Source organism: Enhydra lutris, unplaced genomic scaffold (assembly GCF_002288905.1).
Source record: "Enhydra lutris kenyoni isolate GAN:26980312 unplaced genomic scaffold, ASM228890v2 scaffoldscaffold22, whole genome shotgun sequence".
Lineage (NCBI taxonomy): Eukaryota > Metazoa > Chordata > Mammalia > Carnivora > Mustelidae > Enhydra > Enhydra lutris.
Window position 1 is genome coordinate 37,654,172 of NW_019154106.1, and position 15,741 is coordinate 37,669,912.

Here is a 15,741-nt window from a genome sequence, read left to right on the forward strand (position 1 = left end):
TTGTATACCTCCTTTGAGTCCAGAATAATGTCGTGTGGGATTGTACTGTGTCCTAGGTTATACGTTTAAAAACAATGTAATGAAAGTAGGTATGGGGTCCAGTGAAAGAAAATGAACAAAAGCAAATAGAGAAATAATTTAGAATAACAATGTTAAAAATTATGTTATAAATTATTAATACCCTAGAAGTTCAAAAAGAGAGATGTAATAGTTGTTATTGGCATTCTTATCTCCCATAAACGTAATTTTCTTTAGCTAAATTTAAAATTGGTTTGGTTTCTTAGATGCTTATCTAGTATACCTGGGTGAAGAAGACCAAAGATAATTCCAGAATGTGAGAGTTGTAAAGGATCTTTGGGATCATCTAGTTATATCTTACATTTTTACAAAATAAAGAATAAAGATCCAGAAAGGATACAGAATCAGCTGGGAGCAAGACAAAGACGCAAATTCAGATTTTTTTCAGTGTAGGGCTGAGGTTCTTTTTTTCTGACATTTTAATCAGGTGATTACATGTTAGAAAGGAGAGGAATGAGTCATTTGGAAAGTTAAAAAATAGATGATGGATAATGTACAAAGAAAATAATCTACATAGAATAAATACGTAGATGGTATGTCTACTACCTTAGAGTTAATAATATATTAAAAAGATCATTGAATACAAAAGCTTAGATTATTGTCCTGTTCTAATGGCTTGTTACTTTAACTCACATCATCACACATGTGTTCAGGATACACTTCCAGGGAAGCAACTTCCCCACTCTTGATGTTTTTGTTCTTGTCGAGGGTACTCGGTTAGTTTAATTCCTGGCCTCTCTCTTTCATTACTCACACTTCTCCAGCAAGACGAAGGGATTTATCAAACTGTAAAATCTAAGAATCAGTTAAACTTGCTTGACTCAGTTCACCTTTCTTCTAGGGAAGTAGCTGTCCCCAGAAAGGCCTCCATAGAAAACTCCATCTTTGTTTGTAATTAGGTAGTTAATTGGCCTATTTCTGGAGGTCAGTTAAAGACACTAAGCATGTCTGCCAACTTGGATCTTTTTTTTTATTTCTTAATTTATTAAATTAACCTATAATGTATTATTTGTTTCAGGGGTACAGGTCTGTGATTCATCAGTCTTACACAATTCACAGCACTCACCATAGCACATACCCTCCCCATTGTCCATCACCCAACTACCCCATCCCTCCCCACCTTCCTCCACAACAGCGACCCTCAGTTTGTTTCCTGAGATTAAGAGTCTCTTATGGTTTGTCTCCCTCCTTGGTTTCATCAACTTGGATCTTATCAGTAGTAAAGGTGATATTTAATGTTCCATCTGTAACTCTTTTATTCCATTTTCTAATATTTTTTCCCAGAATTTAGAGGGTAAGGATGCATGCTGTGTCAGAAGCTCTTTGAGAACTGAAAACTTGGAATTTAGTACAAAACAGTCTAGGCTGTCATAACTCCACAGAACAACTGCTTTCTTGAGAACCATCTCTAATGAACTGAATAATTTTTAGTTAAATAAATCATTAGCTAAAAGACCTAGGCACCATTCATCATATATCTTAATGCTTTATATATATTATCCAGTTAATGGGACATAATGGAAACATGCATTAGACTGCAAATCTGTATCAGTGGAGACTAGTGTCTAATTCACAGTACCCTCCAGAGCCAGCATAGGTCTTGGCACACAGCAGGTACTTAAGGGCTGCCATATGAATGAAAAAAAAAAAAAATCCCGTTGTATCCTACAACAATAATTTTGAGATCCAAATATGAATTTAGTTTCATTGTCCTGGATCTTTAATTGCATATCATTTTATCTTTTTTGAAGGTTTTATTTATTTATTTAATAGTGTACATGAGTGGGGGAGGGGCAGAGGGAGAGAAAGACGGAGGGAGAATCTTAAGCAGACTCCCCGGATGAGGGCCGAGCTGGTGGTGGGCCTTGATCTCACGACCCTGGGATCCTGACGTGAGCTAAAACCAGGAGTCCAACAACTTAATTGAGCCATCTAGGTGCCTCAATTGCATATATCACTTTAATAAAACATGTCAATATTAAGTGCATACAAATGCTTTACCAAAAAATTTTCCAGCAGATTTTAAACCTTATCCAAAACTAAACCAAATACATTATTTTTCTTTCCAGTACTTCATTAGTTACACTGAAGTCAACCCAGCATCTCATTACTGCTGACAAGTACCAACAACACTCACATGGAGATTTGTGTATCCTTCTTCCCTGAGGTAGACTTGAGCTCACTGTGCCATTAACCTACTCTTAAAATTTAGCAAGTCGCTTAACCTTGAGAAGTCTGTTTTCTATCAGGAAAGTAGACATGAAACTGGCCTGCCCCAGAGGTCTGATGTCATGGTGCGGGGAGGGAGGGAGGGACAATGCTTGAACGGGAGCTGCTGTTGAACATCTTCAGGGTCCCCAGCATGGTCGGGCATCCTGACGTACATTCTTTCTGAGGCTCCTTGTAAGTTCAACGTAAAATGGAAATTCTAACTCCTGTTTTAATGTTGTTAGGAGAAATTAAAAGAGTATCCATCACAGGGGTGCCTGGGTGCCTCAGATGGTTAAGCATCTGCCTTTGGCTCAGGTCATGATCTCCAGGTCCTGGGATTACGCCCCGTATTGGGCTCCCTGCTCAGCAGGGAGTCTGCTTCTTCCTCTCCCTCTGCCTCTCCCCTTGCTTGTGTGCGAGTGCGCACTAGCACGCTTGCAAGCTCTCTCTGTCTCTCTGTCTCTCTCAAATGAATAAAATCTTTAAAAAAAAGAAAGAGTATCCATTATATGCTCAGTACAGTGTCTAACACATGGCACAGCCTCTGAAATTGTGTTGATAATTGATGAATCAAAAGTTTTACCATTAGGAAACTACAGCACTGTAGTGTTTTTGACGAAGCTTTTTGAAAAATGTATTATACCACCAGATGAAATAATGTAGGGGCCTGAAAATTAAGATGTAATGGAGTATTATTACTACTGTTTATATTATTACTCCTGTTTGTATCCTTTACAAAGGAACTCCTTATAGGCTTTCTTTATACTCGTTTTCCTAGAATTATAGAGCAGCAGAAATTTTTTAGTGCTGAATATAGCCAAACGAGTTAGAAATTCAGCTTTGTTCCTAACTCGTTGGATGAACTTCAGCAGGCAACTCTTTTTCATCTCCCCAGACTTCTTTGAATTCTTAGTCCATCAAGGTATAAAATTTTATTATATTTAATGTTCTTAAGAGAATAACACAAACTGGGCAGCGAACCTAGAGGAATTTAACACACTAGAATTCACAGCCAAAATTAAAAGTCAATCACAAGTAAAAACATCATATTTGAACCTATAAATTAAGCCAGTTGGAAAATATGATTTCATTTGTAATTGTTGGTGGATTCAGGCCACCTTTCAGGAACAGGCTGCATAATTTTTTACTTTTCTTTCTCTCTCTCTCTCTCTCTCTCTCTCTCTCTGTTTTTTACAAGTAAAATAATAATGTATTACTAGAGGAACAATAGGCTTCACCATGTCTGATCCAAAGTTAGCCTAAATTTGAATGAAGTTGGTAACAAAGTCATACATGGAAAGCCTGGCCCTGGAGATTTTTCTTTATCTGGGAATGCTGAAAATTAGCTCTGCCACTGAACATAGAGAATCAACACTAAGCTCCAAATCTCTGCTTATATTGGCTTTTAAATACTTCAAGCTGCCTAGGGTAGAGTCAGCCAGTCCCAAAATGCACACTTAAATACGATTCATTGGCTTCCTGTCTGTCTGGAGATGTCAACAGGCTGTAAATCATGACATTTCCCTGAGGCTGGGGGCTCACACCTGCAAGCCAACTTAGTCACCAAATAGGTCTTTTTTTCTATTCTCCAAAAGGTTACTTTTACTGGTTTCCATGATTAATTCTATACCACCTCACGTTTCTACTCTGTGAGGTTGTCACAAATCTATACTGTTTTCTATTCCTTTCCAGCTATGAGATTTTTTGAGTTTTGGGAGAGAGAATTTATTGTTTTCACACTGAATAAGGGTCCAACTAAAGAGAGCAAGAAGGTTGAATCCACTAAAACCAAACCCTCACATCTGTATACCCCAGTGATAGGAGAGTAGAGTGAATAATTAAAGGGCAAGGAATCTGGTTTTGGCTCGTTGAAAAAAAAAATGCAAACTGCTAGGGACAGGGTCTTCTGGTTAGTAACTTTCTGAAGAGGTACTAGGAATGGCTTTTTCATTTTTCTGGCACATGACATGATTTTTGAGATTGGTCTAGATGACATAATTGAGCTTTCCAACTGAGCCCTGAACTAAGAGAATTTACAAACTATTTAGTAGACTAGAGTTTTCAAACAAAGGACATCTGGGACCTATTTCAGTAGAGTAAGGGGGACACATTTTAGAAAGGCAGATAAGTTTATAGATAAACAGATGAGCTTATAGTTGACAGTTTATAGATTCTTGCAAGATAGTTTTGCCCTATTTTTATTCTGTTTTGAAGTAATTTAAAGATAGATTTACATTTGGAAGGAAATTTCACTCACATGAGCACATGTGATATTCTTAGCAGAGTCAAGTGTTTTAAATAGGATGTGTTAATTAATAAACCTTGTATAAGAATATTTTTATTTTAAGCAACACTTCATTAGGCCATGCATTGAAATAGAAGACTAACAAAAATGTTCACCAAGTATATTTCTTTCAAATGGTCATAAGTGTTGTTCAAAATTAAGGAAGCACTCAAAAATAATAATATAAAAAGCTCCACTAAGATATTAATTATTGATTATGGCCCCAGACCAAAATATCAAAAGTTTTTAACTTTTAGCATAAAGGTAATCTTAGTTCTGTAGTCTGTAAAACGTCGACTTCATAGGGACACTTTTCAGCAATGAATATCAAAGCATTGCCATTAAAAAGATCTTTCAGGTTTTATTGACCTGCTTTTGCTGAGGGTTTTACTTTTCAAAAGGAAAACATGCATATTTTACACACAGAAACTGACATGGTTTCTGAAATATTAACAGTGGGATTTCACTCTCCAGTGATGATAGCTCTATTCAGTCGAAAATAAAAGGAAGTTTTACCCATGAGAACAAAAATAAGTGGTCTCATTCTCCCATGTCAGAACTCAGAGAAGCCCACAGCTCTCAAAGGAGTGTCACTGAGTTTTCCCAGTCAGGAGAAGATGGCAGAGAATCAGAAACATCCTGAGAATCATATCTGAAGTGATGTGGATACTTTTAAGATGACATTTATGTAATTTCAAGGAGTTAATGTTTAGAATCGAATATTAAAAACATCAACTGTCAGTGATTATTAGAAAAACGTTCACGATTCATAAGATTGTGCTGGGGACCTCATTATAGTAAAAAACTCATCCAGCGTGTGTACAAATTAATGTACTGATTCATAAGAGCTTTCCCCAAATCACTTCTAGTTTTGGCTAATGATGTCTTAACTCAGTAATTTCTGTAATCCTCTAATGGAGGCACAAGGAGAGGAGGAAGCAGAAAGTAAAGATGTAGACATAGTTTCAATATGTTCAAAGAAAAATTTAGGAATAAAATGAAGTCAGGTGGATGAATTTTCCTTTTTTTTCCCCCTTTAACTAATATGCTCCAACATACAGCTTAGGGAGTGAAATTTGGGTTTACTGGTTTGCTGTCTGTAAAGCACAATTGAACTTCCATTCAAATAAAAAAAAAAAAAAAAGATAAGATCTTCAAATGTGTACAGATAGAAACTTAAGTAGACATGTATACTTAAATGTTCAATCTATCCGATTGGTATTCAATTGTTTTACCTTATGCTGCACACAACTAAAGTAACACCCTGAATGATCTCAGCATGTTTTCTGGGTTTCAGTGTAAGTACAGTATTTCACGTCACTCAAGTGAAGAAAATAAAAGCAAGGTTTATAAATAGAGCATTGTAACATAAGGGTTATCTTAACCCTTAGATAATTCCTTTTTGAAATTAGTAATACCTTTGTAATATGAATAATTACGGCTTTCACCAGCTTACATGGTTGTAAGTATGGTCAGAAATGAGCAACCCATTTGTATCATAAATAACAATGACAATGGTGATAATACTAATACTAATACTAGCAGGATGAAAATGTGAGGGGTGATAGATCGACTAATGGCATAGACTGCGGTATGGTTGCACAGATATACACTCATCTCCAAGCTCATCAACTCGTATACATTAAATATGGACACCTTTTGTATGTCACCCAATAAACTGGTTTTTAAAAAAAAAAGAATGATAAAGAAATAGAGCAACCCAGACTCTCAGTTTCAAAATAACTGGGGGAAAAAAAACACATAAAACTTGACATGATCCATCACCATGAAATTGACCAGGCCCTTATGATTCTCTGTCATTAAAATTAAGATTTTAAATTGTTTAATGTACCATGGCAAGGGGTAATTTATGCCAGACTTGGAACTGAAGGAAAGGGGATTTCTAAAGGGATTTTGTCATTGGGTGGCATGTCTTCTCCTTTGATGACTCCGTCATAGTTAAAAAGTCTGGTCCAGCAGGATTCCTAATCTGAGTGCTCCAGTAATAAAAAGCATAATCAAAAAAAAAATAAACCCAGAAAATAGGCAAGTATTATAAACTAACAAGAGGATAATGACATCTTGTGACTAATTCTGCAGATGGTACACCGCCTTCTCTCTACCTATATATCGTGACTTTCAGAATCATGATGCTGACTTGATTCATGTATTTAGATTATTAAAACAACAAAATGGAATCTGGCCTTTTAGAATATTCTAGCAGTATAATTAAAATTTAAAAATTGAACAAAAAATGTTCTGCCTTATCTCTCTTAAGTAGGAACCATCCATGTTTCTCTCACTCTAACATTTCAGTGGCAGCCGCTCATTTATTGAAATTTTACTTTGTGTGTTTTTCTTCCCCTTTTATTTTTCACTTTCCCTCTTTTAGGGGATATCTGTAGAGTTCAAAGGATACCATTCCTTTGGCTCAAGGTCGTTTGCCCTACAGGTCAGAAGCCCCAAGACTGGGTGGTTTAGCAGAGTCCGCCGTTGTCTCGCTCCCTCATAGAACCCAAGAAGGTGACAGCTCTGGGGGGGGGGGGGTCCAAAGAAAGAATGAGACCCTCCAAGCTCAAACTAAGCTCCAGTAGTAGAGGCCTGAGTGGACAGAGGACCAGGGGACCCTATCCCAAGGCCTTCGCACAGTATCTTGGAACAGTATGGGAGAGAATAGGGAAACCTGTCCAAATGTCTCAAATTGGCTTTTTCATTTTGAGTGGAGCCTCAGTCATACTTAATTTGATTTTTTTTAATTAAAGAATCTTCCTCATACCCACGTACTGTGGTAAAGTAAAATTCATACTTGATATACAATTTGTTGAGATTATGTTGTCAATCATGTTTTATGGAACCTGGAGTTACTTCTGATTGCAGGTTAATTTCCCATTGAATCAAAACCAAAAATAAAAACAAACAAAAAAGCCCAGGTCTATTCACTGGCAGCAAGCTTTCTACCCATTGCTGTAATTTGCTGATGGGTATGCCTCGTATTTTCTTTACCCCGATTTTCTTTATAAATTTTCCTTTGAGAATTTTCACCCAGAGCTAGCTCTCACTTTATCTTATTGGTTCATCTGATCTCTCTCCTAACAGTGAACCCAGATTTTGATGAAAAACATCTAAGTAATTCTGAATTTTTATTTTGAATCATGTCTTCTTTGACCACTTAAACATCTTCATTTCTAATTCTTTGGGTTTCATAGAACTGTCAGAAGTTCTGTTTGGTCATTTGCAAGAAAATGAAAGATAAAACACGAAACCAAAGCAAGTCACCTGAGGTAATAAAGTCCCTTTCTCTGTCTATTTAGCTATGATTTTGACTTTTACAATTACTTTTTTTTTCCTAGAAGAAAATGATTCTTCACATAAGAAGGAAAATATTCTATGCCTTTCTCTAATGAAAATATGGAGAATAACTGAAAAATTATCCCCCCACTCAGCAGTAGAAGCTAAAAGACCTGAGACATGGGATGCTGAATAAGGGATAATGAGGAAAAAAGAAATTTATTTAATAATAAATGTATTATAGGGGCGCCTGGGAGGCTCAGTGGATTAGGCCGCTGCCTTCGGCTCAGGTCGTGATCTCAGTGTCCTGGGATCGAGCCCCGCATCCAGCTCTCTGCTCAGCAGGGAGCCTGCTTCCCCTTCTCTCTCTGCCTACTTGTGATCTCTGTCAAATAAATAAATAAAATCTTTAAAAAATAATAATAATAAATGTATTATATATTAGTAGATGATATTAGGGATTATATTAAGAATTAAATTATAAAGAATAAACAGAAAGAGAGGAGGTGAGGAGTTGGGAGAGAGAGACATAATAGGAATAGACTTTAGCAGAAAGAGTAATTGTCACACACAACTTGATGTACAAGACCCTCCCCCACCCCCCCAAGAAAAGACTGGAAGGCAAATGTATTAGATGAGAGGATATGCTTTTAGTAAATGCTTATTAGATATAGTGGCTTTGACAAGATTGTAGGGCTAGGAATATTGGTGGCATGCTTTTAATTTGAACAATTGCTCTTGAGATGTTTGTACTAATTATATTTGGAAAAAATAGCCTCTCAATGCCCAGGTTAAATTAGCAATGAAAAACCAGCAAGCTTCTCAGTTGTTTCAATGCTGAGATGGTTCACATCTTGAAATAGTGGTAGCAGTTTGACCTACCTGGCTGCAATCCGGCCAAGCTCCAGCAAACAGAGACACACTTCTCTAGGTTGCTTGTGGAGGACTGAAAGATAAGACAGAGGTGGACACCTTTACAATAGAAGGGATTGTAAAGCAGCTCAATAGCGAACAGGCTTGCCAGTGATCTCTCATCCCTCATGCTTCCCGTCAATGAGCTAGTCTTCTTTCTCACATTCACAGAAGCCATCCCATCCCACGGTACACTTAGCTCTACCAAAGTCTTAAAGCAGCTTTCAAAACTCTCCGCCTAACCTCTCTTCTCAAAGTCATGAGTCTCAGGAAATCTTACTCTGAGTTTATCTCTCCCTGAAAGTGTTTTCTTTTATTAAATAATATTAGTACGTTGATCTTGGAAATATATGTAGTTGTCATTATGATATAAATAGTTGATATTTTAAAATACACAGCACATGGAAGACCATGGAACAAAGCTGGACTCTGCAAAATCCTGAGTCTACCTCATTAGTGATTTGAGCAGAAATAATGCAATGAATAAGGATAAAAATGATACACCACAGTCCTTCATTATCCTCCAAGCAGGGACATCAAGTGAGACTCTGAAACTTGATGTCCTCTACTCATCAAATCTGATTAAATGATACTATAGAAAGATACTCTTTCAACGGAATGGATTTGTAAATATGTATCAATATACACCAATAGTCAACTTTGTCCATAAAATGAGCAAATTAGAGGACTGTTCTTTGTATTGATCAGATTCTAATATATTCTGATTGCTTAATAAATCTTGCTTTACTAATTGGTTTGGACGCATTCAGTAATGCTGACAAATCATACTTGCATTCGTTGAGCCTACCAAAAGTGTATGTCCTGCTTACATTGCTTTGTTTTTAACAAGATAGAGCATTTTAAATACATTGTTATGTACTGCACCTAATAAAGCCAACAGATATTAAAAAAATATAATGCATTGAGAATGGTCTTTATATAGACAATATCCTGATAAGAGAAAATACTAGCTTACTGATCAATTTTAAGAAAAACAGTAATACTGCTTTAATTCGTAAACATAGAATTTTATAATAATTCCATTTCCCAGAATTATTCTATTCCTTTAACTTAAATATCTAATTCTTTCACTCCACAGATTATGGTACTGGCAATATTTGGTCCACTGACATCAAAATGGAATTTATTGGGGGTTTGTGGTGAAGAGAAAGAGAACATTTACTTGGATTGTAAAAGTACACAATTGGCTTTAAACAGACACAATTTTATTATCTTGTTATAAAATGTCACTTTTGAAGCTCACAAAATAAATTCTATTCCCATCAACAATTTTCATTAAAAAAGAATTATGGAAAAATCTCAGTTATAGAATATTCCAATTCTTGGTAATATAAAGTTTGGTTTTAGGTGACCCTGAGTGAATTCCCCTCATCAGGAAGCCTAAAGTTATTTCTAATTAAAGGATCTAAAAATAAGGGTAGTTAATAACTCCAATTTCAAAGGCACCCCCGGTTGACTCAGGCTAGAATGATACAAACTTCACAACTTCATTGAATCAACGACAGTGCCATATAACATATGGACTGTAATACCACAAAGGCATCAATTTCAAAAAGAGAACAGTCACAAACATCACAAAACAGAAGCAGACAATGAAAATCAATCTTTCTGTCTAGATAATAAATTCTTTCTGATTTAGGCCTTTAAAAAACCCCATCCATGGAACAAAGCAATAAACATGGGTTCTGAATGGGAAAAAGAATATATAAAAACTGAGGAGAGGAAGATTTTTTTTTAGGCCCTGTTAATACCCTCATCTTCAGTGAACACTATGCAAAGTAAGTGGCTATAGCTCTGGAAGTCCTGGACACAATCTCCTGTATTTCTTGATGGAAATAGGGTCAAAATATAAAAATTACTACTAACCTGACCAAATTGTGTCAATGTGCAGTCAATAACCAGTTACAAAAAGTAATACCTGACCCACCTATAAGGATTCCTTAACCATCTCATTATCTATAGCTTGAGGACTATGTAAGTATTGGAATAGATACATTTTACAGAAAATAAAATTCATCCTGAAGAAAAACAATAATGTGAGTAACAAAGACATATGTGAGACACATTACTATTGTGTATTTCTTTGCTTCCTCAACTGAGCTAGCAACTTAAAACAGCTTTGGCATGCCCAACTCAAATGCTGAATCTACCATGGACTCATTAGAAAATCAGTTTTGGCAAACTAAGAAGTAACTGCATGATTCTTCATTTTACATCCTTAAAAGAGTATTTTATATATATATATGTATATATATATGTAAATTTCATACATAAAATTTTTTCATATCCTTAAAAGAACAAGCTTATAAAATTTAAGACAAATGAACCGCTCCCTCAGCATCATTTCTTAGGAAAAACTAGTAGGATGATTATTGTACTTCCCAATTTTCTTAGAAATGTTATTTTTCATAAAGAAAATAAATTGCTTCCAAAAAACCCCTGTGTTATTGTCTCACATAGTAATGCCTTTTTAAAAAGCAGGTATATTATACCTGGCCTATAACGACCAAAAAACCCCACAAAAATGAAATGAAACAAAACAAAAAACAAGTTGGTCTGATGACCAGTGAGCGATGAATGAGATGAAGCTGTAGAGGTGCATAATTTAGCACAAAACAGTAACTACCCAGTAAGCATTACAACTCAATAATCGAGGATGATGATAATCATCCAGTGATGATGGTGGTTTCGACAATGAACAAACTAAATAAAGACTAACATCTTACCTGGTGTCTTGAGAAAGCGCAAATGATGTCAATGTTTATTTAATTGTAAAAGCAAATACTCTTGCTTTATGAGTAAATAATTAAATTCAAGAGTCTTTAAATAGTATCTAAATTTCCCAAGGAGGTGACTTTGGTTTTTGCACTCAAGCAAGTTTCTAAAGTAAGTTGATAGAGTATAGTGGCCATGGGATTCAAACCATAAAGATCTGGGTGTGAGTATCAACTCTAAGGCTTACTGGTTGCATTATCTTGGGAGGTAATTCTACAATATCTCATTTTTCTGAAGAAAAACAAAACTGCATATTTTGGAAGGTTTTGGTAAGGATCAAACAAGGTGATATTTATTTTTATTCTTTTTTTTTTTTTCTTTAAAGATTTTATTTATTTATTTGACAGAGAGATCACAAGTAGGCAGAGAGGCAGGCAGAGAGAGAGGAGGAAGCAGGCTTCCCGCTGAGCAGAGAGCCCGATGTGGGGCTCGATCCCAGGACTCTGAGATCATGACCCGAGCCGAAGGCAGCGGCCTAACCCACTGAGCCACCCAGGCGCCCCTTGACACAGTGTGTGGCACATAGGAAAGACTCACCCAATGCTAGCTTTATTAGTTTTTAAAATTTTTGTTATTATAAATTATTTGTTTAAAGATTGTCTTCATTTGGCTTAGTCAACAATAATTCACTTATTTTTTTCCCTAAAAACATTTTTGTGTGTGTGCACCAATCGGGCGTCATTCACTATGCTAGGCATGATAAAAACTTTGGAATAAAAAAATTACTATTGGTAGAATATGTATAATCTAAAGTGGTCTATTATAATGAGTATATATTGAATATTTTATCATTTATATTATATCAGAGACCACTAATTATAAATCAGTCTAAATCAAATCCCAGGTTAAGTAGGTCAATTTAATCAGCATATACAGAAATATAAAGCAGATAGCCAATAGTTATTACAAGTTTGTGCTAAGTATAAAGCTTAAGAAAAGTGTGTCATTTTGTGAAACAGCAAACACCTTACCATTAATTTTTCTGTCTCTGAGAATAAAATAATTTAGATGAGCCCATTTTTAGTAAATTACCTAAGTTGATTATAAAAGACAAATTTTGTATATTGCATTTAAATGAAAACTTTTGTATTGAGTCATAAGGATACTCATCTTAAATCATTTCAATGATTCCCCTTTTCAAAAAACAATAAAACTTCTCCTTATACTAAAGTTTACACTAGAAAACATTTTTTTCACTCTATCATTGAAATATTCATATGGTTTTTTGCTTTGAGTTGGGAGAAGAGGGAATCACTATTGTTCTCTTTCATCTAAAAAATTGTTTTTTAAAAAATAGAAAGCTCTCCAGCCAATGGTAATTATTATGTGAAGGGTTTTTATCATTGGATTTTTTAAAATAATCAAAACCACCTCAAAGAAAATCATAATGCAGAACAGCTCTGAGAAAAGTAAGACAGATCCCTATTCAAAAATATGTGGCAAGAGACGCAGTCTTATAACCTAGATTCTATAAAAATCTCATGGGCATCAAATGTCAAAATGGAGTGCTGCTAGCTCCAGGAATAGAAAATGAGGTCTTCCACTAAAGCAAAGGATAGAGTTTCAATATCACAAAATCTGCAAGGATAAAATGCATTTGACCATAAATGTAATTTAGCTAAATATATTAAATTTTAACACATGGGCAAAGAAATGGAAACACGAAAAAGTGTGTTGTCTGTTTGGTGTCTGTACAATAGAGACTACAATATTAACACTGGTTTTAAAGGAGACTGGGCTAATTTAGATTTAAATTTAGGAAGGAAACTTGAAAAAAATACACTTTGGCTGATTATTATTTAATTGTGAAAATACCATAAATTAGTAGTTGTCCACCTTCCCAGAATAGAGAACAAGTTCTAATACTCAGAAAGAGAGGTGTGCTAGAAAATACAATAAACTAGCAGACAGGAGGATTGGGTTCTAGTCTAGGCTGCATCATTTTTTCGTCTCCCAAACAGGCATCTTGCCTTCTACTTGCTCCTCCTTACGAGGTGATTTACGGTTAAAAGTACTTGGTACATATGGCAAGTGCTCAATTAATATTACTCCCTTGCTACTTAAGTGGGGTCCACAGACCAGCAGCATTGGCATCAGCTGGGAGCTGGATAAAGATACAAAGTATTCGGTCCCACCCCAGACTTATTGATAAGAACCAACATTTAAACAAGTTCTCCAGGTGATGGGTATGCACTTTAATGTCGGAGAAGCACTGTATTAACCAATGTTTTGTATTATAGTAAACACCAATTATAATTCCTGTGTTTTGTTGAAAACATTCAAACGTGCTTTGAGGATATCTATCTATCTATAGATAGATAGATAGATATTCTCAAAACACTCTACAAATGTTTCAGATAACAGTGATGATGATGATGATTGGAAGAAAAATAATTCATGCTTTGGATTAGCCCTTAGTGGTGATTATGAGCATTTCTCTTGTGCCAGGATTAATAAAGCACAAAAGTTGCTTCCCAAAAAGTGAAGGGCTAGTCACAAACCACTCCCTTCATCATGTCACTCCTGGTAAGACCCATGCAGAAACCTTTGAGCTTAAAGGTAAGAGGCAATTAGGAGTAGCACAGAAATTCAGGTACCTTTAAATTTGAAACTGATCTCAGGGAGGCCAAAGAGAAAACAAAGCAAAGATTTTCACCAGCTCATGAATGCTGAGTTTGTGTGTATCCAGCTTTCTCAGAATCACTGCTCACTTTTCGATAGGCTATGACATCCACATATTCATGCAAACCAAGATAATTTGTTCATAATCTCATCAATTATGTATGATATATAGAATCTATGGGGGGCTCAGTCAGTTAAGCATCTGCCTTCAGCTCAAGTCATGATCTCAGGATCTTGGGATCGAGTCCCTCATCAAGCTTCCTGCTCAGTGGGGAGGGCGTCTCCCTCTCCCTCTGCCCCTCCACCTGTTTGTGATCTCTCTCTCTCTTTCTCTCTCTGACAGATAAATAAAATCTTAAAAAAAATAAAATAAAATAAAATCTAGTTAATTGCCTTTGCCACTAAGTTGAGAAATGTCCTAGAATGAGTAGTGCCCTTCCTTTCCTCAGTACCTGAACCTTAAGTGAAACTAATTGATTACATCACTAACACTCAGAACAGCAACTAGAGGCAAGAATTTTTCTAATTTGGTCTACATTTATGTTTTGTTTTTCCTCCTACTTGAAATAATCATATGAACTTCTAAAATTATTCAAACAGAGCATCACTTTCTGTAACACAGGGACATGATCTCTGGAGGTAAATGGAGCTGAATTCCGATTGTGGCTGGGCAGCTGGGAAGTGTACTTGGGGCGAGTTATTTAATTCTCTGGGTCATTCTCATTTATAAAACGTTGGTTGTTGGAGGATTAGATATGGTAACATGTGTACTACTTAGCCAACAGTATGGAGCACATGGTTATTATTATTGAATATGGTGCAGCAAAAATTTGATTCTGGGAAAGCTAGAAAGCCATTTGCTTCCCTAATTCAACACTGACTCAGCTGAATCCTGACTTAATTCTCATTCCAGGGAGACATTTAGTTCTCCCAATCAGATTCTGTACTGTTTTCTCTTACATTTGCTCTGGCATAGGGCAAATGGTTAAATTTGGAAAGACTATCTGAATGCAAAAGGAAAAAACAGAATTGAGATGCTAACCAAGTAAGTATAAGAACAGGTTTTAAAAAACCAAAAGCCTAAAATAAATTGTCCCTGGCAAAGAAACTAAATATAAATGACTCATAGCACTGAATGGCTACCTTGAAATTGTTGTTTATACCTAGTAATAGTAATTATAGCCTTTTTCCCACAGAAATCGTTTTCGAGTCCTCAATACAGACAACAAGAGATGACTTATCAAACACTGGAAGGTAGACAAAGATTCTTTTTCTGATGTAACAGATGACTTCCAAGTATAAAATGGAAAACAATGTTTACAAATCCACACACAATCCTTTTTAATTTTCCACAGAAGCATCAAACTAACACTGCAGATAGACCGGTGCTTGACCAACATTCGGAAAACAAAGGATTTTGTAAAACTACTCATCAGAGTCATGCATCAACAGAAAACAGTGCCACACAGCAAACAGAAACACAGAAAATAAAAACAGAAAAAAATCACACACATTTGCATGCTAGCACAGCAGATAGCAAACCCTTTTCT

The 15,741-nt window shown here is 35.7% G+C and overlaps 1 protein-coding gene across 2 annotated transcripts in view; it reads right to left on the reverse strand.

Annotated features, from left to right (window-relative positions):
- Window positions 1-15,741, reverse strand: part of LOC111150104 (growth arrest specific 2) — a 115,692-nt gene that overhangs the window by 58,219 nt on the left and 41,732 nt on the right. For both annotated transcript variants that reach the window (XM_022507454.1, XM_022507453.1), the window contains exon 4: window positions 8,744-8,807. In XM_022507454.1, coding sequence (XP_022363162.1) covers window positions 8,744-8,807 — 64 coding nt within the window. The remainder of the gene's footprint in view (window positions 1-8,743; window positions 8,808-15,741) is intronic.